Genomic DNA, 25,847 nt, shown 5'->3' with positions numbered 1-25,847 from the left:
TAACAAAGCCCAGACAAGGCAGCTGCACTTCAGGAGCATCTATCAAATTCAGTGTTCCAATATCAAGCAGAGAGAAACAAGAATGTCAGGTCATACAATACCAATATTTTTCAGTGGGCCCTTGACTGTTAGGTGAAAAAAAAAAACCCAACCCAAAACCAAAGAACCAAAAAAATAAAATCTTTCCACCACGTTAGTTATGTTTAGAATGCTACACAATGAATAAATTACATCTTTGTGGGATACTGTTCCTTTTACTTCTATATCTCAAAGAAATTCCCAACTAATTAATTAGAGCAAGAAATTACATTGGGCAGGATAACGTTTTAAATGAAAGAAATGACTTAGAAACACCAATCAAAGATAATTTGATTATGATTAGCTGTGCTGAAGTCTAAGTCATTAAAATTGATGAAGAATGTTACATTGGTCTATTCTATGTAATCCATTACCTACGCTATGCTCTGTAGTTCAAACTCTAACAAATGGTATCTGATGATTCAATACTGAAGACTAAGATACTTCCCATGGACCACTTGCTTTCCCACACCAACACACCCAATTGAAAAAAAATAAATCAGTAGCAAGTAGTTGTGCTAAAATTCATCACTGGGAGAACTTTAGCTTACGTATCATTCAGATTTTCACTTGCTAGCATTCTACATTGTCACGTCTAAATATGGCTGTTTTATTCTGAACAGTCTTTATTCCACAAAAGTTACAGCTGTGGTTTGGTAAGAAAACATTCCCTGTGCTTTCTGAGGCCTGCCCATAGGTACATTTCCTCCTGTGCTCTCAGCTGAAGTGACGAGCAAGACGTGCAGACCTATAATCAACACGCAGCTGAACAAAGGAGTGAAGGATGTTCTTGTCCAGATTAGCAAGTTGTTCACCTGAGCAAACTTGCTTTAAGTTATCCGGGGCTACAACCAGAAGATTGCAAAGTGCATGCAAAGTATCAAAGAGCTGCAACACCAGAGCAATCTGTGGTTAAGAAAAAGAAAGAAAGAGAGAGGTGTTAAGAGTAAAAAAACTGCGTACGGCACCCATCAAGATTCTCAAAATACTTCTTCCCTATTGAAAATACACTTCAGTCAGTCTGTATATAGACATACATAGGCACATGGAATGAGAGCAAAAAACAAACCAATTACAAAGTAACTAAGATAGCTTGCTATTTCTCACTGTATGCTTATCTCATGTTCAACACAAATCTACACTGCAATTTAAAAGTGTACTGAACTGCTTGCAAAGACATAAACTGAAGGCTAGAATGGATTTATTTCCTCAACACAAAGCCCTAAGACATCATTGAGAAAACTAAGGGAGGGATGCTTTCTTTTGTTTTTGTTAAGTTTTAAGACTATTCCAGGAAAGACTCATTGATACCAACAGATGTAAAATTAATAAAAAAAAAAATCTCTACCAAATTTCAGTAAACTTAATCTCTAACTAAATATGATCAGAAGAGACTTAGAAAAACAAGTCCCCTTGTCTTGACTTTCTCAAAATTTTGGCAATAGTCATTGGGAAAAAACAAAGCACTCGAAGCAAGAGAACCACAGGTCTTGGCCAGAAACCAAATCTTAGCTTTTACTTCAATACAAAATTATATCTAGAATACACTGTATCATAAACACTAAACACTTTCTCTCTCTCTCTCTCTCTGTCTTTCTATATAGCCTGCAAGCAACAAAATGGTATCAGCAAACTGCTCTTCAGGATGTGATAAAGCACTACTAGTACAATTAACAGGACATACAACATCAGCACATGAAATGCTGATATTCAAACAAAAAGATCACTTTCAAAAACTTCTCAGAAGAAATGGTAAAATAAAATATTATCTAACCAATCAACATGGCTGTACATCACCAACGTACACACAACTTACCTTGAAGTCTTTGGCACACTTTCTATATTCAGCCACATCACAAATAGCCAACATGCCACCCATGCAGCTGTAGGAGTATTGCTGCAGGTGTTCGTAGATGAGTCGATGGAAACGAACTCCAAGCTCCATCAAAACTGTGTCCACGTTCTTGCCATCCATAGATTTCCTAATCTTTTCCACCTGCTTTCTAACGTAGCTGCAGACTTTAACACAAGCCTTAGGAAAAAAAGATCAAATAAAAATTAAAAAAAAAAAAAATATCAAGAAACCTGTTCTCATAAAGTGCCTTCTACATCATAAGCTGAACATTAATGACTTCTTTAAAATTCCCACAGCGTGACATCATCTGTTACCTTCCAATTAATAATTCCAATAGGTTTTCATTTGTCACAGAGACATAAGTATGCATAAAAAGAAAGGATACAAGACAACATTTCACCAAACTATACTTTATGTCAGTTCAGTTTAGTCTGCACTTTTAATTTAAGCAACAATTAACCAAGGGGGGACAATCAAGATGATTCAAACCCTGTCAGCAGTAGCTGCAAACCCAATTTAACAGCCATCTTCACTCTTCCCACACACTACCAACCTCTACAACCTACTGCTGCACTCTTCCCACTTTCACCCAGCTTCACATATTCAGATATATTCCTCCCATTAACAATCTACTTCTCTCTAATTGCTCCCTAACAACAGCCTAATGCAACACAGCCCTGGAGTTTAAATTCCATCCTCCAGGCCGTAAAATACGATGCATTCAATGGTACAGAAAATTCTGCAGTAAAAAATTGGTCTTGCCATACCCATGCTGCTTTCTTCTGCTCCTAAGGGGAAAAAGCACCCAGCAACTAGATCTGATAACAAGTTTTCTGAAACTGATAGCTTCAAGCCAATTATCAGTTAAAAACTTGGATTTAAATCTGGGCCTCTTGGGACGGGGAAGAATTGTGACAGCTTTTACAGCGCCTAATGTCAGATTTTTGTCTGACTCTACACACAAAATTCTAAAGTCCCCTCCAGCTTGGAAAAGCAGTCCTCAATAGAGCCTGCAGTTCCTTAGTCCAATGGCTAAGTAAATCAATCGAATGCACGTTGTCAAACATGTATTTGTTAAACTCTGCCTCGTGTTTGGTATCACTCAAGTGCATTTCAAGCTATACTGATGAGTTGGAACTTAATTTACTTACATTAGTATATTGAATCAAAACGTTGTTTTCATCTTCTGGTTTAAAATCTGTCTTTTTCTGCTCTGCAGCCAAGATGTGCTTCATCTGTCCAATCATACAATTCAAAGTCCTTTAAAGTTACAAAGAACACTTAAGAGTTCTGAAGGGAACGTTCTCATTTCCTTGATTTTTATATTGACATATAGCAATATGTCAATATAAAATACATATACAAAACATATACAAGTGGTTTTGTATAAAAGTATGCAGCATAAAATAACGAGGAAAAAAAAAACCTCACCACTTACCATTTAATCTATAGAATATACACCAAAAGGAAACATAAGAAACAAGGGACTGTAGTTACAGTGCAGTTCTCTAAAGATAAGCTTGATTTTTAGAAAGTCATTAAGAAAAACAGAAGTAGGGGAAAAAACAAGCAAACATGCTGGCCAGTTGGTTTTTAAAGGGACACATTAAGTGGGAAGTAACCAATCCCAGCTCTTCAGAGGAGCTGGATTGCACTGCTGAGGGAATGGGACAGCCAAAGGAAGAGTTCCAAATGCTTAGTTAGTAGAATTAGATCACACTGTGTATTATTCAGCAGCAAGCATCAGAAAACACTTGTAAAATGAAAAAAATAAAAAAGGAAGGGCAGGGGAAGAATGTTTCTGTCCACAAATGTAATAAATGGATCCTTTAAAACTCCTTTTCTATGCATAGAAACTCAAATTAGCATTTCATTCAACAATCTATGTGCAATCAAATTAAAAAGGAAAAAAATTTTACACTCTCCTCCATTTCTGTTTTCAATAAATACTCCCAATAGACTGTTTACACAGAATACAAACTGACAGAAAACCATTAGAACTACTACTTTTGGTTGACTAGTAAATCACTTCTATAGAGGCAGACAATTATGTGAATGCCATTCCAGAAGCTCCTGAAGGACTCGTTCAGGTTGCACAATGTTAATGGCTTTAAATTTAGAAATTACTTGCATTAGCAATTTCAGCATTAGGAAGTGCTTTATTTTTCAAAGTAGATCATTCCTTTCAGTAAGGCAATCAACTCTTAGCAGCAGTGGTACCACAAAGCAGCATGTAAAGCAAGAGCACACATCTTACATGTAACACTCATCTGAAAACTAAGCTCTCCCTTACATGTAAGAGTGCCAGTGCTTATGAAGAGTCCATCCACAAACCTTTGAGCACAGTTTTCCAACATAGATTTGTTCTCCTAAGTCTTACTGTCATTTTTAAGAAACTATTTACTTGATACAGTTAAAACTATTCTAATGCTGACAACTGACCCATGCCTGTCCAGAGCCAAGCTTATGGTCGCTGTGGTTCAAGTATTTCAAGCTTTGCATTTAAGCCTTTATCATCAACTTCCAGCAGCAGCAGCTAAAATCTCAATTGTTACATACACATATTCCACCTCCAACCATTCCTTCTGCACCTGCAGAAAATGCCTTTAAGAAACAACTTGTAGAGCTCTCTGGAAATACATCCAGTCTCCTCCTTGTCTCCACAGAAATCACCCTGTAAGACATAAATGCAACGCCTACTTTTCCTATATAGAGCTGTTCTCAACCCTTTCCAGTGTGGAATGACTCCTACATAAATTTCAATGAGTTCCAGAATAGCTTTCATGTCCATAGGAAGGCTTACTGCCATCACTGCATGATTTTCATTTACAAATGTTATGGCTATTCCAATATTATTAGAAGAAAAGGAGAAAAGATTAAATAAGTCACAATCTCAAAGCAAGCCAATGTTAGAACCAAAAGTCATTCCAGGTCTACAGATTTCTATGGCTAGGTGTAATCCATAGCACAGATTCCCTCACATCATCTAACCTATTTTTGCCAAACTTCTTCCCTTATGGAAATTCTGCAAGTCTTTAACCTATTTCAATCATCATTCCTTCAAATGGGGGAAAAAAAGTAGCATGAGACAATAAGGTAAAGCTGAATGACAGCACTCTCAACAGATTTGCTAACATCTTTCCAGATTATGTAGGGTCAGAAAACTGCCACATAAATAAGACTCTCTATACAAACAAAATCTAGATTTCCTGCACAGAATAATGTTAAAAAAAAATATATAATGAAAACTTTGTGTTCAGAAATATTTAATCCTGAAAAGGGAACCAAATAGTAAATCACAAAGGAGTTTTAAAAGAATTGGTGCTTAACAAAGTTTAAATCTCTACTTGCCGATCAATGCCCATATCCAGCTTCACTTCCATCTGTTCTATGATATCCTTTTTCTTCTGAAGGCATTCGGATAACTTAGGAGACGAACTGCAACAACATAAAGAGTTGTGTGAGAAAGGGTTAGAATACCAAAACAAATCTGTTTGCTGGGATGGCTTCTTAAATCAGGGATGCGTGAAGAATTCCTGTTCCATCAAGAAGGATGAATTTAGGTGGAGTAGGCTGGCTTCAGATCACCAAATCAATAGCCACGTGACCTTGAGCAGAACTGTGGAGCACTGACTGGCAGCTTGTGCACGCTGATTCATAACACATCAGTGTGTTCTACCTTGAGCAGATCCAACCAGCAGCTCATTGATTCCATGCAGATTCCATGTAATTCACGTGTTGCTCCACAGCATGGCCAGCTTCTTCCCCTGCAGAGACTCCACCGATCTCGGTAGCCCTGCTATCACCAGCTCACCCCAAGATGCAGCCATAAAACCACACTACCCCAGTGCAATGCAGGGCAAGAACTTTGCAAAGCAACTCCTCTTCTTCTATCAATACCCTAAAAAGCTCCCTCTCTCCTTCTGGTTATCTAAGGATAAATTCCCTTCCTCCTCCTCCCATGACAGTATTTCATCTTCCTGCAACATCAAGCTGAACCACTCCAAGAATAAACTCTTCTTAACAGAGATGAAAATAAAGAATATAAACCCGCTCTGTTCACCAAAAATTACCATTCACAATGGAAACTAATCAAAATAAAAGTACCTGATTAATGGCATCAGATGATCATTGAACTGTTTGTCAAACAAATGAAAAATAGTATTGGCCTGGTGGACAACATCCAAGAAATAAAGATTCGCGTTCTTTGAATCAGAAGAGGGAATGCCTAAAGGAAAGAAGGTTTCATTAATATAACAACGATACACAGTTCTTTAATTAACGTAATATTTCAAATATGCAGATTTTTCCATGAGTGCTAAAAATCACATGCTTAGAGTTGGATAAATTTACCGTGGTGCCATGTATAGAATACTTCTCATAGGTTTCACTTAACCGAAACATTTTGAACAAGACCAATCAATGAGGCACAGCAAAAGATCCGTAAAGATGATCTGCACAAAAAGGCCAGTGAGATGAAGTGTTCAAGAAATATTATACTCACCAGCAAGGCCTGTTTCTAATGCATAATCAATGTGTTCAGTGCATAAGAACTCTACAAGCATAGAAAAAATTCTGAAAGCGTTCTTCGGTAAGTCAGATGGATCAGAGAGCTTAAAAGAAAAAGAAGAACTTTTATTCTAAAGGTCAGTTTTACATATATTTGAAAGCTTACCCAATATTGAGTAGAGGATAAGCTTAAAGTGTAACGAGTATTTCAGACAAACTGGAATTTTATTTTAAATTAAAAGCATCCATACAGAGAACTATTCAGGAACAGCCTTCAGTACCAACAAACTCTTTGGTACTAACAGGTAAAATGAAGGCAATGCACTGCAGGATGCTATGGAAAGCAAAAATATACACAGTTTCTAATAATAGCAGTGATAATAAATGAAGGAAGGCATTAATTCAGTTGTAAAAACACAAACATCCAGCTGTAATTTCTGTAATCACCTAAACCACCCACTGCTTGGCGCTGAAATGAGGTACCTGGTAAAGGCTGACACTGTACACACCCTGCCTTTTTTCACTGCTTTTGCCACTGACCACAGCTAGAGGCAGTGCTGCTGTTCCATCACTGTCTCAGTACCTCAGAAAAAAAACAACACGGTCTGAACCTCACTGACATTTATCACAGTTCAGCTGGAGTCAACAGAGCATGACAATTTTTATGAAGTGAAGCAATGCCTACATGTACACACAGCATCTCTACCTTCATGAACTGTAAGCAGCACAGGATTTGGGGCAGCAACTTGTCTGCAAATCCATTTTTTTTAAAAGAAAAATGTGACAGGGCTTTTGCATGCAAAAAAAGTGGAGCTTTGGTTTTCAAGGGATTAAGTGGGGACTTTTGGAAGCTTGGAGTAAGATTACTATCACAATCCAGGTTAATTTACACAAGAACATTCTAAGAGATTTCCACAGGATACCTAAAAAATGAACAAAAACAAAACCCCCACCCTGTTAGAGACATTTCCAAGCACAGGGATGTTTCAATATAGGGTTAGGCAGAACTGTCAACCTTTTTCTCCTAAATCAGTCATGGTTGGGACTCACAGTGTACCAGCATGCACCTGTCATACAATGAAATATTCCAATGGCTAGCCTGTCATAGAATCATAGAATGGCTTGGGTTGGAAGGGACCTCAAGGATCATGAAGCTTCAACCCCCCGCCACAGGCAGGGCCACCAACCTCCACATTTCATAGCAGCCCAGGCTGCCCAGGGCCCCATCCAACCTGGCCTTGAACACCTCCAGGGATGGACGGGGCATGAATGGGCCACTACTTCACTTCTCCTTTGCAAAGTGAATTGCTCTGATCACAAATACAATCTTAGCAGCACGATGACACAGAGGTTTTTAATGTGCCTGTCATTCTAAAAGTCTCCTTATTTCACAAGATCCATTTTGCACTCAACCAGTTTCCCCCAGTGCAACACCAATCAAATCATCCAAACCAATGCAACTGAGTTTAGAACAAAAAACAAACAAACAAACAAACCTGACCCTAACAGGGGGAAAAAAACAAAAGTATGCATAAGAAGTTTGTTCTATGATTTTAATGATTTCCTAGCAACAACCATACTGAGAAAAAAAAAAAAGATGATATACCTGCATTCACTGACTTCCACCACTAAGAATGTGATCATCCCTACATGTACAGGTAATACTGTGCTGGATATTTTATTACATGCTTCCCCCATCTCAGAATGTTGAGCATTAAAGCTTCTGAATAACTAAGGTGTTAGAACCTCTTCTACACTATGCTAACTTAGAATATTAGAGGCATCAAACTATTGTTTGGAATGACTCTGTTTATGTAATAAATATTGCCCTAGGAATTCACTGAAGTCTCCAATTAAATTTCATAGGTTTTCACTTACACTTGAATACCAAACAGTAAATTACAGGCAATAAAACCGGTGATTTAGGTAGAAAGAAAACCTTTCTGGGTAGCACAGGTTCTTAAAGAACAGTACAGAGTTATTAAGGTAAACTACTAAAGATGATTTCACTTAGTTCTTTGTGTCAGTTCTGTATGACAATTGAAGAAATGGCACTTGATACAAAAAAACAACTCTGTAGTCACAACTCTGTAAGGGAGGAAAGCAGTAAATTTGTCTCAGTTCTTGGGTCTGGTTTATTTAAAAAGAAAAAAAAAAAAAACCAAAAAAAAAGAATCCACCTATGTAGCTAAGTAGGTTTAACCCTACCTGCTTCTTCCAAATATAGACAGATCAAAGTAATCCACATTTATACAGAAAACCCCAAATCCCTAATATGACCCCAACTCAGTGAGAAACAGAAGAGTTTTTTAATACACTGCAGTTCTTCCCTTCTATCTATCAAACTGAACCTCAAGATTTGATTTGATACACAACATTTTCTCTCTAACGGAGACAGCAGGAAGTGAACTTACTCTGTGACATCTCTCAAAAGCTTGCTTGGTTTCCTGCAAAAGGTTCACCACCACTTCTTGTGAGAGGAAAGTTTCTCCATGGGTGTCAATGCTCGGCCCCAATGGCAAGTTAGTACGTTGCCTTATCCTTTCCTTGAGGTCTTGAATACTAGAACAGAGACACCGAAAGATTTCGCTGGGTGCAAATTCGCGAGGCTCACATTCAACGATACTTCACAATAATTCAGTTGTTAACTTACAAAAACAGAACCCAAGACACGGTTTAGGATATGCAAGCGTTAGGACAGTCTTACAAGCTTAAAAAAAATTGCTGGTAATGCAAAACAACCACCTCTGATCCCACAGTCAGCCATGTCCTACCATGGCACGCTCATACCATGGGAACAGCTGCTCCCCCCCTGGGGTGTGTGCTCTGTGGACAAAGTTTAGCCTCAATACGTTGTTATTTTTACTTTCAAAACACTGAGGTCTGCCTCTCTCATCCACACCCACAAATCCTTTCATCCTCATCCCTATCTGTTCAGTCACGACTTAGTCAAGCATGCTCCAACACATTTCCATGCATAAAGCAACCCAGTCGTTGCAATCAATTTAATTTTCCCCAAGAAAATTAAATTTTTATCTTTGTTTTTCTTCATTTCATGACTGTGCTACTGTTGTTGTTCTCTTCAAATCACTCTTCATGCCTGAACCCAGGTGCAATAGTCTCATCACCTTTTCCTCACACAACTTTTCTTTCTTCCTTTCCCATGCCTCCCTACTGCTTTATAGTTTCTCTACCCTGAGGATAATGAAGTCTTGTTTTACCTTTCTCTAAGTCCATTGCATCTTCTGGGCTCACTAAGAGCTTTTTCACTGACATTGCTATGGACTTTTCCCCTTCCTAGGTCTTGGGAGGGGACCACAAGACCTGGGCAGGTGAAAAAAAATGTATGCTTTTAGATACACACATACACATGCGTTCGGTACCTTAATTTTGCTTCAGTCCTTTTGTGGATCTGGATCCTAAGTTGAAACATAAGTTTAACTGGTATTTTTCATTTTCCATAAGTACATAAATACCATGCATCACCCTTCACACGTATCAAGAGCAGTAAGATTTAGAGAAAGCTAACAGAAAATGACAGCAAATTATGAAAAGTTGTAGGTCGCTTTAGAAGTCTGCTCTTTTGCAGTTGATCACTGTACATCTAGCACGAAAAATACAATGTTTCTCCCTTTACCACCTCCCTTACACTTCAGAAGTGTATAAGAATAGAAGAAACTTACCCTCCAGTGCCAATAGACCTCTTCTGGTGGTTTTTGGAATCATAATAACGTTGCAGAATCATAGCGCTCCTACTTTTCAAATAACCAATTTCCACCTCAATGTAATTCTCCAAGTAGGAAATGAAAATGGATTTGATAAGCTTAGACAAGAAAGTCTGCTTATCAGTACCCAAGTTAAATTCCATCAATTTGCTTGAAAGATTAGTAGTTCTTTATGCAAAAGAAACAAAGAAGGGGAGAGGAGGAAAAGGTTGCATTTGTATGAATTACAGCATTACATGCTTGTAAAGTACATAGTACAACAGAATACAGATCATGATTAGAACTTCTAGCAGCAGCTTTATATTTAAGTAAAGAACTTTGCATAATTCACGTTTGATTACATACAGCACAATTGCCATCAAGGCAATCAGGACTGGCTTTTGCCCAGTCTAAAAAAAAAAAAAAACAAACAACACATTCAAAGATCTCAATGCTAAATACCTCCCATTCAAAATAATAATAGCTATTTAAAGTTTCTAAAAGAATCTAATCATTGGAAAGGTTAACAGACATTACATTTTCCCCATTTTTATGAGCAGTTTACTTTTTTGTCCTGTCTTCCTACATCTTGATGACGTTTAATCATTTCATTCCAAGAGGATATCTACAACAATCATTTTATCATCTACATATAAATATACCTTGTATATAGATCATAAAGATTCTTAAGATACTGCTCTGCATCCGATTTCCTGTGTTCTTCCAGCTGGTCCTTTACATAACTCTGTAAAATTTAGGTATATCTGTTAGAAGAACAGGTATCAAACCTCAGGTCATCCTCACTTGTTAGGTTATATATAGTTTTCTTCAAAGCACACACCCTTAAGCAATTCATATAGGCTTTGGGTTAAATCTCTGATATAACAGACTTTACTACAGATAAATACCTCGTTTTGAAGAGAATGATTTAATAATACAAAGTAACAGCAGGCAAAGCAAACAGAATAGACACTGCTCTGAAAACATGCTAGACCAAACACAAGATCCCACTCTTAAAGAATCAAAACCACTAGAGGCCTAATGGCATGTCTGCAGTTGACAGAAAGAAAAAGAGGTACTTACATATTTAATTACTATAATATATACATAATGCAGATACAAGCTTAGAATCTTCCTGTAATTGACTATTTGGCCAAAAATATGGTTTACTGTAAAATACTAAGTCAAAACTGATGGTCAAATTCAGGGATGAAATACAAACTCAGTCCCTACTCTGTACTATCAATAAGGAGAACAACACTGACTGGGAAATTACACTCTGCAATGAAAAGGCATGTTGTTGACTTCACATACTTAAGGGACTCTGCTTTCAGGATGGGTAACAATGTTTTCAACTAAGGTTTCTATATTCATATAAATACTACAAGTTTTCTTTTTATTATTATTACTCAATACTAACCTCACACATGAAATCTTATTCCAACTATGAACAGATTAAACATATTCATTAAATGTGAAATTTATTTTCCTGACATATTCTGGGTAGGTGGCACACAGAAGAAATCAAATGTGTATGACATCTCATGAACAAGCTAATGAATGTACTGATTCCTTTTTAATTTTACATACTGAATTTGAATCTTTTCTTCCTGGTTGTATTCACAGTGCAGGTAGTTTTATTTGAAATGGGTCTGATTACCTGTATGAAACATTATATGGCAATCAAGTGTGATCCTACATCTTTATACAAGACTATGAATATTGTAAATTCTGAGCAGTTGTTACTTCAAGCACATGTGGATGAAAAGCTTCCTCAATCACTTTAACATCTTAATATTTGCAATACCTGAAGTTTAACTTCAAAGATGTTTTGGATGAGTTTGGCTAGCACAGTCTCTGGATTGCTGAAGACTTCTCCAACTTGCTTATTCACTCGCTGGCAGAGAATGGCTGCATCTTCAAACACATCATTCCTCAGGAATGCTCCCTAGGGTTGTGGAAACAATTTCACAACGTATTTACAACTACTTATAGAACTAAGGAAATCAACACCCAAAGAGATGCGTTTAAAACATAAAATGCATTACCTCTTGACACTGTTTTATGTACACATCAACACAATGGGAATAGCCCTGTGGAAGGAGGAAAAAAAAAAAGGCTCAAAACCAGGCTCTCCATGTTTTTAACATAGAGCAAAATTAAGGAAATAAAACGCCTGCAAAGAAGTTAACACAAGAAATGCATTCATCTGAACCATAGGCTTTTTCAAATCGATTCTTCTCACAAACCCAGCAGAACTTCACTTATCACAACTCTCCATGGATACACACCACAGGTTTTAATGCTCCTCAAGCACAAATGACAACTTATACACATTCAAGAAAAATTCCCTCAGAATGGTCTCTGTTGACTTTGCCTCTTGATTCCCCACCACAATCACGGAATAGAATGGCCTGGGTTGCAAAGGAGCACAGTGCTCATCCAGATCCAACCCCCTGCTGTGTGCAGGGTTGCCAACCAGCAGAACAGGCTGCACAGAGCCACATCCAGCCTGGCCTTGAATGCCTGCAGGGATGGCATTTGCCTCCTTTATTCCCCTACACTTGATTTCAGATGGAACATCTCAGTATTCTCAGTATTTTTAAAAGGTAGACAAGTTACGGTTGTTTGCCTGTGCAAATATTTTCACTTAAAAGATGAGTTGGTGGATTTTTGTTGGTTTTGGGTATTTGTTTTTGTTTTTGCTTTTTAAATTAATTTTTACCTTAAAATGAAGCAGGACAGCTGCTACTTCTCTCATTCTGGATATTTCACCTCTCCGCTGTGCACTGGTAAACTCCTGAATTAGCTGGCACTCTAAGTCATGGTACTTACCTGGAAGGGAACAGAGGAAAGAAGGTTAAAAAAAAAATTTAAAAATAATCCATGAAGCTATGTAATACAAGCACTGGCAAAAATGGTAATACTGACAGTACAGCATATTTCTTTAATCAGCTTTTACGATGCACATATGGGAATATGGATTGAACTGGATAGATAACTTACTTGCTATCTTTGATTTTACTTCAGAAAACCTGTTAACATCAAAAAATACCATGATTAATTTCAAATCCACGTCACAAGAGAAATCAGACATCCCAGAGTGCCTGTTACTCATGATCTATTTAAAAAGGAATATATGTAACACAAAGACGACAGAAAAGTTACATACTTCATATCCATAAGAACCTACAAGCATCTAATCCAAATCTAGCATTAAGTCAGCACACCAAAATTATCCCATTAAAAGTCTGTTAAGCAGTTTAGGATGTGTATGTAAAGATGATCCTACAACATGAGTATGCGAACACAAATTCAAGAATGCATGGTGTGCTTGTTTCTCTCCACATCAAAAGATATAGGAATCACTGAGTGAAATACAGCCCCTTCCCATCCCATTCCCTCCCTGCTGTCCACCCAATCCCCCTCCAAAATAAAAAAGCATTCCAGAATTACAGCCATGTGAAGTTATTATTGTGGATTTTTTTTCTGTTTTGATTTTTTTAAAGAGATGTTCAGGTAGAATTTTACCTGTCAAAAGGCAGTTCCTGAGCAATCAAATGCAGTTTCTGAATAATATCAGCTGCCTCTTTAATCTGTTACGAGTAAAAACATGACAGCCAGTTATTAAAGAAGGTCTAAACATGGGCTACTCCTTTCTTTCATCTCTACTGTTCAGCTTCCACACCGTAGTTCCTATTCCTTTAGTTGATATACCCCATGTAGGAGATCACTTTCCTACAGAATGCATTTTAAGATGCTTAAGATATTATTTAATATACAAATTACATCCGTCAAAACATGATAAAAATTCTTCTGCTATAGGGAAGCACTTGGAGCAGCTCCTCAAGCTCATCACCATACCAGGCCAACAAGGCTTGCAGACCAGAGTTCCTGATCTGATCACCCCTGAGTAACATGGCTAAAACTATCACGTTTCAAGTTTGCACCCTTTCATACTGAAATAAAATAGACAACTGTAACACACAGATGGATGAACTGCAGCACGATACTTTGTGATGAATTAGGATAAAAGTCATTTATTTGGTACATAGCATGGACTGCTCCAAAGCATGGCTATGAGACAGCTGTAAAAACTTTTATTATTTGGTCTTAGCAACTGGAAGGAACCTTAATGGGAGCAAGAAAAACTGACTACTACATCCAGGCAAAGTCTTCATACAAGTAGACATAACAGAAAGTATAAAGAAGAGCGTGCAATTTGTCTTGCTTTTCCTGTAAGCAGAACTAGAGCAAGAGGAACAGAAGCATTGAGATCCTATTCTGCCACCACTTACGAGCTCGGGATTAAAACTTCTCAAGAACAGAACAAGATGCACAGGTAGGAAAATAGAGCACAGTCACTGCACGAGGCTGGCTGTGCAGCAGAAATAGAGGCTCTAATAAAGCGTAGTCATTCTGCTTATTAAGAGCAGCTTATGTTTGGAACTGTCAGCTTACAATAGCCTCTTAAATCAAAAGCAGCCACGCTCCTCAAATAAATCCAATGAAACAGCAGTTATTTCTATTAGGTATTAAGGTTGCTTCAAGCTAACTAACAATTCTGCTCAGTGCTGATGTCATGAGGACAGTCTATAGATCAGCACTTATTCGCCAGCATCACCCCAAAAAAAGCCCAGAAGAAAGGTAAATAAAGAACAAAACAAAAAACATCAGCAAACAAATGCAACATCTTCTGTCTCCTTTTCACACAATAGCTGCTAACTAACTTCTTAGATTTTTATTGAATTCACAGCCTTTTCTTAAGCACAACAGAAGCCAAGACGAATCAATTCTCCATGGTTTCTGCTTAAATCCAGACACATTTCATTTTTAATTGAATCGGGCTTCTGTAAACCATTAAGTCAAAATAAATATTGATTCTGTAAGACACAACTTAAAGGCTATAATGCATCTGAAAAAGTGGACAAAGCAGCAAAAGAAAATTTTAACAGAATTGGCATGAAGAAGCAGAAAGCTGTAATGGGACAATACTGAGTACAGAACTAATGCAGAAGAGATGTAAGAATAATAGTGAATGCTGAGCACAATGATGCTGTTGCATGATAAATAAGTAAGCTGCTACATCATTTTTTAATTGATTTGCTCACTTTAAGACACTTCAGAGCAGAAGAGGGTCTGGTTAGCTGGCAGGGCAAGGCAAAAGGCAGCGGCTTGGAGGATGAAGACACACAGCACATAGCTTAGGACAAGGCAGCAAAGAAAAGCCATCACAGAGATAAGCTGGAAATTGCTCAGTACATCAAGGACAAAGTAACGTGGGAAACATCTTCAATGTAAGGAAAAGAAAATAAAAATGGTAAGAACCCAAGAGATTATAAGAACTGACATTGCCGAGAAAAACAGGAATTCCTGCAGAAATAATTGCACTGCAACTCCTTGCCTCCCTTTCTCAGTAGCCCTTGCTCTTAATGGCTTAGAGAGAAGTCCACAATTTCATAAGGGATGGCACAGAACAAGAAATCACAATGGAAATCCACATCAGCTCAAAAATCAGAGGATGCTGCCAAAAATTAACGTTTAACCTTTCAGAACGTTTATTACCATCTCATACTTCAGAATTGCTTTTAGTTCAAAGATGTATGAAGACATCACACCTCACACTTAGGAAGGCTCCCTTATAAACACTATTTCTGCTTGCTATTTAAATGTGTGTCCCCACACACATCAGTTGCAGACTGACATCAGGCTCCTGGCCCTTCCTGCATTCCTTCTCTTCCAGATTTGCTCTGTGTCTTCAGGGCATATCAAGATTAATTTGTTTAACAATTTCCAGGCTTATCATATTTTATCTACCACAGATTTTTCAGAGCCTCCAACAGAAAATATTACAAAAATAAAGTTAAATTCCTTATGAGATTTTTCTGCAGACAAAAAAATCTTGCTTTACCTTCTGACTTGTTATGGACTGTGTTCTCTTCAATAATTTTAAAATTAATGTTTTATTAGGAAAAAAAAGAAAAAAAATATGAAAAAGGTCACATACAGAAGAACTGTTGTTACACTGGAACCTTCCTTGGATGTCAGAAAAGGTCTTTTTGCACTCCCTCTCAGAGCAGAACAAACTATCAACAGGCAGTGATCACATACCCACAGAGCACGATGCAGATGCCACTGTATAGGTGACTTGTTGGGAAATGCAAGTATGAAATTACTTATTCTGGAACTCCCCTAAGAGACACCTCCAGCTCAGCAGTGAGGTCATTTATGAGATGCATAATATGAGAAAAAATATTTTTGCTGAACGTGCAAAGCAAGTTCTCTGTTGCCACAAAACTGCAATTTTTGACTGGTCATACCACTGTGCACACAACTTATCCAAGGTGTGATGGTGATTCAGGACACACTTGGAGGAAGACAGACAAAAATAACACCAAAAACAACAACAAAGCCCACAAAAATAATAATTTAAAAAAAAAAAATCGACCACCTTTACTGATCACATTTCACTATGCACTGTGAAAGATATGGGCCCCCTCTTGCTTACATCTGGACACTATTCCTACAATCTATTTCCACTAGCCAGACCACTCAGATTCTATTTGCTTCACAAACACGCTTCTGAAGCGTAAGAAAAACAAAATGCTTCAACGTTTCTTTGAAGTTTTCCTGCCTAGATCCTCTAAATTCAGAGGGTGGAGACATAGCCACAGGACTACACAAAGCCCAAAAGCATGCTGTGACAAAAAGGTATCCAGGGCCAGTGGACTGACCCAACAGAGTGAAGTCTCACAAAGAAGCTGCATTCAGAAGCGTTCTGCGTTACAGGGTGGATCTGAGGCAAAAGGTTCAAAGAAAAAGGGCAGATATTGTATGCACCCTAAAGTTGCCCCCGCCACAATTTCTCAAATCTCTGATAATTTCATAAAGTGAAAAATGCCAACGTTGCCACATTCAGCATCGCTGAATACAAATGCTTTATCAGCAATCTGCAGCCTAGTGTTGTTAATTTACATTTCAGAACAATGAAACTTTAACAAGTCAGTCACTCACTGGTTTGAAGTCTGACCATGGTAAGTCATGGTAGCAGCTTGTAATTAGGGCAGTACTGCTTATTGCTTTGAACTGCTTTCATCCCGCTGACAGCTCTTACCTTTTCAGAGTTTGTAAAAACATCAGACTTCAGCTCTCCATCCAGAAACTCATTAAAGTATTTCATCAGCTTCTGAGCCTCCACAGCCCGTTGCCGCGGCGTGTTTACCCCCTCCAGTTGGTCGCCAAGGTGACAGACCTTAGTTGCTACATAGCTGATGTGCTCATCTAGTTCTTGGAAATGTTGGAAGGCAACCTGGGAGAACGTACACACGGGCACAATGCTCAGATTTCCATCTCCTGTACTTTTGGAAGCACTCCATTTACATCAGTCAGAATCCAGGCATCAGCTTTTCCACCTCAGAGCTGCACAACTATTTGGAACCGCTAATTAAGCTCAAGCCACTGTTCGAAGTCTAGCATCTTCCACTAAACTAGTGTGAAGAACAACTAACACTCATTGCTGGAACATGCAGATAAAGCAGCCTCTGGCAGGGGAAATTGCTTTCCATCACGTTTTCTATTTTTACCTCAAACAGAAGCATGCTGTACCAAGAAACACTGATGGGAGCACACGATGCTTCTAAATCTGCAAAGCCTGGTACCAACCACATGCTTTAGATTTTACCTGGTTGCTCTTCTGCAGCTCTTGTACCTTCTTGGCAAATTCCTTGGCTTCTTTCTGGCACTGCTGTTCTAGTTTCTCCACCTTTCTTTGAATCCTCTCATCCATTACCTGTAATTCTTGGATGTGATTCACAAATTCTTCCAATAATCTGATTTAAAATAAAAGATATTAAGGCAGATTTCAGTTTGAAAGATAGTGTAGATTTGTAAAGAGCAAATAACTCAAACAAGAGCTCACCTTCAATGCTGATATGACCATGCCTAAATTACAGATGCTATTTTATTTTAAACAACACCATGCCAGTTGTGTAGAACTATGTCTACATAAAAGCTACGTGATCAAGTAAATATTACATGATAGCAGGGGAAACAGTTAAACACCAATTGCTCAAGAGCCTGATTCTTTCACTAGCACAAAAATCCCTGTATCCCCATCTTCCTTAAACAAATCTCATCAAGACAAAGGAAGCTCAGGCAACCACATCCCTTCAGTGTAAGGGCTATAACAGTATAGTAGCCTGGATGTGGCTCTGGGCAGCCTGGTCTGCTGGTTGGCAACCCTGCATACAGCAGGAGGTTGAAACTAGATGATCGTTGTGGTCCTTTTCAACCCAAGCCATTCTATGATTCTAAAATAGTTTCTACTGGACTGCAGATTTTACAATAAACTTGCAAGCCACTCTCCTATTAACAGGCAATGAATACAATCATATAGTCTGGTAAAGTTGTTTTAGGTATAACCACACTCCTTTCTCCTAGCATTTCTTGCTCTAGCCACTAAGTTTTAGCCACATTCTAGCCACTTTCTTCTCTATCACTAAGTTTTCTTTTCCCTGCCATTTCCCATCACTGTGACTGTACTTTCAGACGCATTTTATTCTTTCCAATCACAGGATCTTCAAATGCATTCTTAAATTTTCTCCTCTCTCATTCCACTCTCCATGTGCTCCCCTCTCATTCTTGTTCTTGTCCACCCTGTCCCACTCCAGTTGTCTTTTCAGCTCGTATTTTTCTAAACACGGGTCACCGCTGTGCAGGAAATAAACTATTCCCAGGTCCTCCACAGCCATAAAATACATTCTAATAACTAGAAATATATCAGTGATTGAAAAACATTGTTGTCCAGATTTAAGGTCAATGCGAAGATGAAAAGAAACCCAAATCTTTTCCAGGGAGCTACTTCTAGAGTGCTGAGGAACATGCATTTTCAAACATACCCTATTCAGAAGCTATTTGTGAAGCTGAGGTCCTTTCAATGTGCATTACTGCTGAAGCACAGAAGGGGCACGCTGCTCCTGCCCTGGCTCCTCACACACAACCTAGGAACACTCAGCAAACAGAAGGGAGAAGTGGAATGCGTTGTCTTCCCCTCACATGACTCCTTCCCAATAACAACTGCTATTATTCTCTCAGCCAACACATAGGGCTTTCTCTGAGCATTTCATAATTGATACTAATATGATTTTCGTACTTGCATGGAGGGAACTGAATTTTCCGTTTTCATTTCTGCTGCTGAAATGAGTGGTTTTTACCCTGCTGTTTGGTGCCTTTTTGCTCACTGTATTACTCTAAGAAACTAATTAGTAATTCTAATTCTGAAAAACTAATTAGTCTTTCAAGTGGTATCTTTACAAGAGTGCCTAGAAAAAGTGACAACTTATTACAGAAACCATGACTGTGACAAATGCTTACAACTCCTTGTGTCCATTCCCTGCTTGCCAGAACCCCAAAAAGCAAGCACCTTGCATTAGATTACAGAGAAAACTATGAGGGATAGATATAAGTATTTTAAAAATAAAACCTGGACGATTTGAAGTCACAGAAAGCATAGTTTCAAACAAAAGCATCAAGAAGTGCTGTTTCTGCTCATTTTAACAAGCCAGTTCTGTGTAGTTTGGGATAGGTTTGTTTTTGAAACAGGTATCATGCCAATTCAGCACTTAGCCTGCAATAGCATTTAGTAAGGCAAGAGAGGAAAGAATGCTTAAATAGAAATAATAGTTAAATAGTTGCTTGGCATGTTTCTCAGCACAGAAATAAAGAATTCAACATCCTTTCTACAAAACAAGCAAAAGAAGGCATCAGTTTCTAAAAACAGGAAAAAAAACAAACCCAAAACCATACAGCCAAAAGGTTTCTGTTTCTTTTGCCTTCCCTTTCTCCTACACTGGAAGATCTCACTAGAAAATTATTTGCTGTTGTGGGAGACCTCCACTCATCTTGATATATGTGAGAGTGCATCACAGAAGTTAAAATGAGCAAACCCACAGGACTAGAGAAGAGAGGTTAATCGGAGTTGGTGTGGGCAACAATCACTAACTACTGTGAAGTCCCAGGCACAGCTGTGGAGAAACAGCTAGAGGAAGCAATGGTGTGTATTTGCAGGCTTATTCCTGCTTATCTTGCATGTAAAGCTCTATATAGGATGCTGACCTCTGATTCAGAGTTAACAGCTCAGCATCCATCCTCCTCCAAAGAGCCAGACTGCTAAAAACCAACGCCTTTCGTCCATGTTAATGAAGCTTTTCACATCCATTTTGAGTAACAGCTCATCTATGAAGTTAGTAATCCTAAACTTCTCAGGATTTTTATCTCAGGTAGCTACAAACAACCTCAAACAGAAATGAGATTGTGTGGGTAAGAAGTCACTAAGCTACTGCACTCTGTGGATCAATTCACCATCATAATTCTAAATCAACACTGAGGAAACTAAACTTTCTGTTGAGCTCAAAAGCACTGCAATAATTGTAACAGGAATAAGATCAAGCTCATCTCACAGGTAACAAACATTTGAGAAATTTAATTGCTTCTCTAGAAAAAATACCAATACTGGTAATAAATAAATAAATAAATAAATAAAAAGCTAGTGTGTAGCACTATTTGAAATGGCCACTTTTCGAAAATGAAGATCATAGAATGGTTTGGGTTGGAAGGGATCTTGAAGACAATCCAGTTCCAACCCCCTTCTATAGGCAGGAACACCTCTCTCGAGAGCAGGTTGCTCACAGCCCCATCCAGCCCGGCTTTGATTGCTCCCAGGAAGGTCCAGAGGTGCAGAACACTGAAGCTTAGATGTAAAATGGTGCTGTATAAATTCATGCCTCAGAGATATCAGTGCACCACCTGGTGCTGGGCCAGAAACAGAGAACTGTTTTCTAAACTTTGGCTTGTCTCTCTTGAGAAACTTCACCCTCCTTGCCACAAACAAGAGCTGGTTTTGCACTGTTTCCCCCTTCCCCATTTCCTCTGTACCCTGCCCTTGCTCCTTTTCTCCTTGCCACTAGCTCACAGACACCGAATTTTCCCTTTGCTCTGCTTTCCAAAATGCTAACTCAGCTAGAAAAAGCTGACGTCTCCATTGGCTTAGTTTCCAGATATTTTAGTGAGCTGGATTTTATCCTCATACCATTTGCCTATAGTTAGCTCGAGATAAGCCATCACAGCATGCAGGTAAGTGCAAAGAAAAGGGGCTCAAGTCCACCTCCATCCAGAAGAACTGAGCTGCTCATTTGATTCAAACTGCAGCACACGCACTCAGATCAAAACAAGCTATGTCAACATTGCCACGTTCCTGCCCCTCTTCCCAGCCTACCAGTTTGTGACTTTTATTTGCAACAGCACTGTAAGTGCTGTGTCCTAAAACAAGCTAAACTAGCAAGAAACTCATTAAGTTGACTTAATGATCTTAACAGAGAAGCCTAATATTATGCTTTAATCCAGAAACTTCAGTACTTTGGAACATTCATGTCTGACAACGAACAACAGCATCAATTCTCCTTTATTCAAACTGCCTAAATTAGAAAGCGACTTTCCCCACTCCTGTCAATTCTGAGTAATTGGCTCGTGGTCACAAACTGTCTGTTCTCCCACACGAAAATCTCACTGGGTGTGCACCAGCACTAAACACAGGGTGTATGTAATAAAGCAGTGCAATTAGAGATGCAACCATGCAAGGCCATTACACAATTTTATTTTACCTTTTTGGATCGAAAGCTTCTCCACCTCTGGAACCTCCCCCAGGTGTCCTCCATGCCAGCCGTTCAATGTATTCATCTGCCACAAAAGGCTCCTAGACACGAAATAAAAACTCTTTAAAATGTGTAAGCAGCTGCTTAAGATGTGGCACATCATTTTGAAAGCTTCACTGCAATGAAGAGCAACCACAGCATTGACAATGAGCACATCACCCCTTGTGCTGATATATTTAATAAAGAACGTTGTTCTCAGCGTGGTGGGGCTTGAACACCTGGCCTACTAGCTTCCAGAGTGCCTCTCTCACAGGCCATGCAGAGTTGCCCCTATATGACTTGCCTTTATTTCCCAGTGAGCTTATGGATTGTCACTGCAAAGTGTCTGACATGTTCTGCAAGCTAAACCACCAGCAAAAGTAACCAAAGCACTGCCCTGTGGCAGATCACTGCCAGAATGCTGCTGCTCACTATGCGACATCCAACTGCAGCTGCAGAAACAAAGCAGATAAAGGGGAGAAAAAACAAAGGAAGCATAAGAACAGGCAACACTCATTCTTTTTACTCTCCCAAAAAGGGAAAACAGGGCGTGCATGGTGTTAAAAGCACAAGGTTACACAAGTTTGCCCCATACTATCTGCTGGATCTTCCACAAACATTCTGCACAATGGTGAAGAATTAATTATTTTTGCTCCTAACATTTTCTGGATGAACTAAGAGCTCGTATTCTAGCTGATCAAACACACCAGCTCAACCATTTCTTCCACAGCTGAATAGTAAAGTACCCAAAACAAAGTGCAATGATACCTATCCCTTAATTAACAAACAGCAAAACAAATAAACCAACACCACCAAGCATTACTTATTCCTTTAGATCTGTTGGTCATCTAGCAGCACTGCACTGGTGCTAACGCTGTCACATCTCAGACTGGTTAATGAAGCATCCTCACAGCCCCTAGGACTTCACAGGGAGCTTTTTCCATTACATGCAATGGATCTAAAAGCATGACCCAACACAGAAGCAGCAGTGCAAAAGCAAGGGCTGGAAAGCAAACACTGCCAGTCCTTGCACATAGCAATGAAGTTGCCTTTCTCCCCCAAACACATCACGCCCTACCCAGTCAAGCCCAGCTATTAAACAGAAATATAGAATCATAGAATGGCCTGAGTTGAAAAGGACCACAATGCTCATCCAGTTTCAACCCTCCTGCTATGTGCAGGGTCGCCAACCACCAGACCAGGCTGCCCAGAGCCACATCCAAAAGCCATATAAAAGCTTTCTGAATATACTTTGCAATGTACTGAATCCTGCTGGCTTATGCAGAAGTTTCAACAGCTCAGTGGGTGACTCCTCTTCCCAAGACTGACTACAGCAACTGTGTTCTGCTCAGGCAACTTGGTTGAGCTTCAAAAGCAGTAGCACTGAAAACGCACTTCCCAACACATCACTCATCTCTTCATCTCAGTTCTGATATAAAATCATATCTCAAATTGGAATATGCAATGTAGTTACATGTATGTGGACCCTTTTCATCAGAGGTTGCAACGCAGCGCTTTCATACTAAGTATAAACTCTCTCTTTACATCACCTTTACATCCGAGTTACTGGGAACATTTTTGGTAGTTTAATTATAGCTGAAATGAGCCATTCAACACAGCAGCAGCCCCTTCAGGGGAGCCCCCCCAGCTTCATAGCTGTCTTATGGATCTTCTCAGCACTTCTCCTTCGTATAAAAACCACAGCCTTTCTTCTGAAGATCCCATAACCCAGCTGGAGTGCCACTCTAGATGCTAGGACACCAATGCCAACTCTATGGAATAGGCCTGTATAAGGGGTGCACTACTTACTGATGTGTTCTGTGTGCCTGTATATACACATATGTACATAGATACACACAGAGAGTGGTGAGGTGCTGGAATAGCCACCCAGAGACACTGTGGATGCCCCGTCCATCCCTAGAGGTGTTCAAGGCCAGGTTGGATGGGGCCCTGGGCAGCCTGGGCTGGTATTAAATGGGCAGGTTGGCAACCCTGCATGCAGCAGGGGGGCTGGAGCTCCATGATCCTTGAGGTCCCTTCCAACCCAAACCATTCTATGATTCTATAATTCATTCAAATGTTCACACAATATAATTGCCCCTACACCCATAATGATTCTTTTTTTATTATTTAAACCAACTTTACAGAGCTTTTCTGCAAGCTGGGTCTCCTAAGGAAATGTAGACTGCTTTTAATGCTATCTTGATAATACGGTCACCTATAGCTATCCGATAGCCTAATTCCTATTTTAATTTTCCTTTCCAGTCCTGAAGAAACTGCTGAAAATCAGCTTCTACAAATGTCATTTGCAAGTCCATTGCCTGTTATCAGATGAGCCCCAACAGTCAATTTCTTCACAGCTTTGAACTCAGCTTCAGCTCAAGATGAATTAGCGCGATCCTATCCATCCTGCCAATACTCCTGATTTAATAAGAGATAAGCCTGAAGTGGGTGATAACCTGGCCTGTAGGAACACTAAACTGGACCAAGCCACATTAAAATCTAGAAACAATCGTTATATTTTGAGTTACATGGGGTAGAATGAGCGCACATAGCATCCATTTTCAGCAGATCTTCCCATACAACTTCACATATTTATACAGAAAATTACTTTCAAACATGCTTTCATGCAAAGACTGAAATCTAACACTAATCTCAGGATACAGCTGAGGGTTACTCCCATAACAAGCACATGTTTTCATGTCTTACCTTCATGGCAGTCACTTCAATCTAATGCATGAGGCAATATTAACGTAACAAATGTGAATATAACCCCTCCTGCCTCTGTACTGAAATGCGAACAGGAGAGAATGAAGTGCCGCTTTCCCTTCTGGAAAACAACACTTCAAATGCATCTTTTTGCAAAGATCTCAGCTACTTTGTAATCTCACCTCTATTGCAAAATGGAACACGTTGTGCATGATCCCAAAGCACCCAACACAGAATGGCCAGGGTTGGAAGGGCTCTCAAGGATTATGAATCTCCAACCTGCCTGCCACATGCAGTGCCACCAACCTCCCCATTTAATACCAGCCCAGGCTGCCCAGGGCCCCATCCAACCTGGCCTTGAACACCACAGCTTTCTTTACACAGAAAGTTCTCCCATGCTCAGCATCCACATAATCGCCATGCTGAGGAATGAAATCTGTCGAGAAGAGTCTATGGTGGAGGTGTGGAGAGGACACTAAGCCTGGCACCCACCTACATAGGTCATGTTGCATTATTCTCCCTGTTTCTTAAAACCAGGCAAGCAAAAAGACATGAGTCACAACACCCACGTGTTGGCGTTGATTCATAAATCCAAGTGAGCACAATGCCTTTAGACAAGACACCAGACCCTGTGATGAAACAGGAAGGCCTATCCTGAAGGCTGGGGAAAGCGTGTCCCAGTGTTAACACACCCAACGGGCACCTGAGTGCCTCCAACCGGCAGCGATGGGTTGGAGCGATGCCTCCACGCACCAGCCATGGGAACAGGCACGCAGGTCACAGCACGTCCAGGCCAGAAGGACGGCCAGGCTCCTGCTGCGCGCCCTGCCCTGCCCGTGCGTGGCCTCGGACGAGATATCTGCCTTGTTGGGCCTCAATACGCGGCAGACCAAGGGCGTGCTCACCGTTTCAGAGGCACTCGGGCGACGCGACGCCGCCGGGCGAAGTTCCCTCCGCGTTTCAGCGCTCTCTTCCGGAGCAGAGCGCTGTCAGCCCACGGCGCAGCTGACAGCGGTGCACGAGAAGACGAGGAGGGCTGCCGCCCCGCACGCCATCACCCAAACTTCCTCCTCCCCCCTCGCTCCCACACCCTCCCGTTCATCCTCCCGGTTCCGGGTTTCCCATCCCGAGGCCCGGACACCCCGCACGGAACCCGAGCACCCACCTCGAACAGCTCGGCCGCGGTGGCCATGACCGCGGGGCTCCTCAGCGGCCTTCCGCCGCCCCGTCGCCGCCGCCCATTGTGTCCCGGCACAGCAGCGGCAGCAGCAGCCGCCGCGGCGCCGCCTCCGCCCGCCGGAAATG

General features: G+C 40.0%; 1 protein-coding gene across 1 annotated transcript; it reads right to left on the bottom strand.

The window, feature by feature from the left end:
* Positions 1-795: 795 nt before the first annotated feature.
* EXOC5 (exocyst complex component 5) lies at positions 796-25,734 on the bottom strand (the record flags this gene model as incomplete). The annotated part of the gene is made up of 18 exons (XM_079536746.1): positions 796-984; positions 1,895-2,110; positions 3,085-3,193; positions 5,285-5,371; positions 6,041-6,161; positions 6,438-6,546; positions 8,857-9,004; positions 10,126-10,335; positions 10,809-10,891; positions 11,954-12,094; positions 12,195-12,239; positions 12,872-12,981; positions 13,153-13,181; positions 13,678-13,742; positions 17,261-17,455; positions 17,828-17,975; positions 21,804-21,895; positions 25,708-25,734. 18 exons carry the CDS (start codon positions 25,732-25,734, stop codon positions 796-798), a joined length of 2,124 nt encoding a protein of 707 aa, XP_079392872.1.
* Between the last annotated feature and the right edge of the window lie 113 nt (positions 25,735-25,847).

The sequence above is a fragment of the Tetrao urogallus genome (assembly GCF_951394365.1).
Source record: "Tetrao urogallus genome assembly, chromosome: 6".
Lineage (NCBI taxonomy): Eukaryota > Metazoa > Chordata > Aves > Galliformes > Phasianidae > Tetrao > Tetrao urogallus.
The sequence above is the reverse complement of the archived record's forward strand: the minus strand, read 5'-3'. Positions and strand labels throughout refer to the sequence as shown.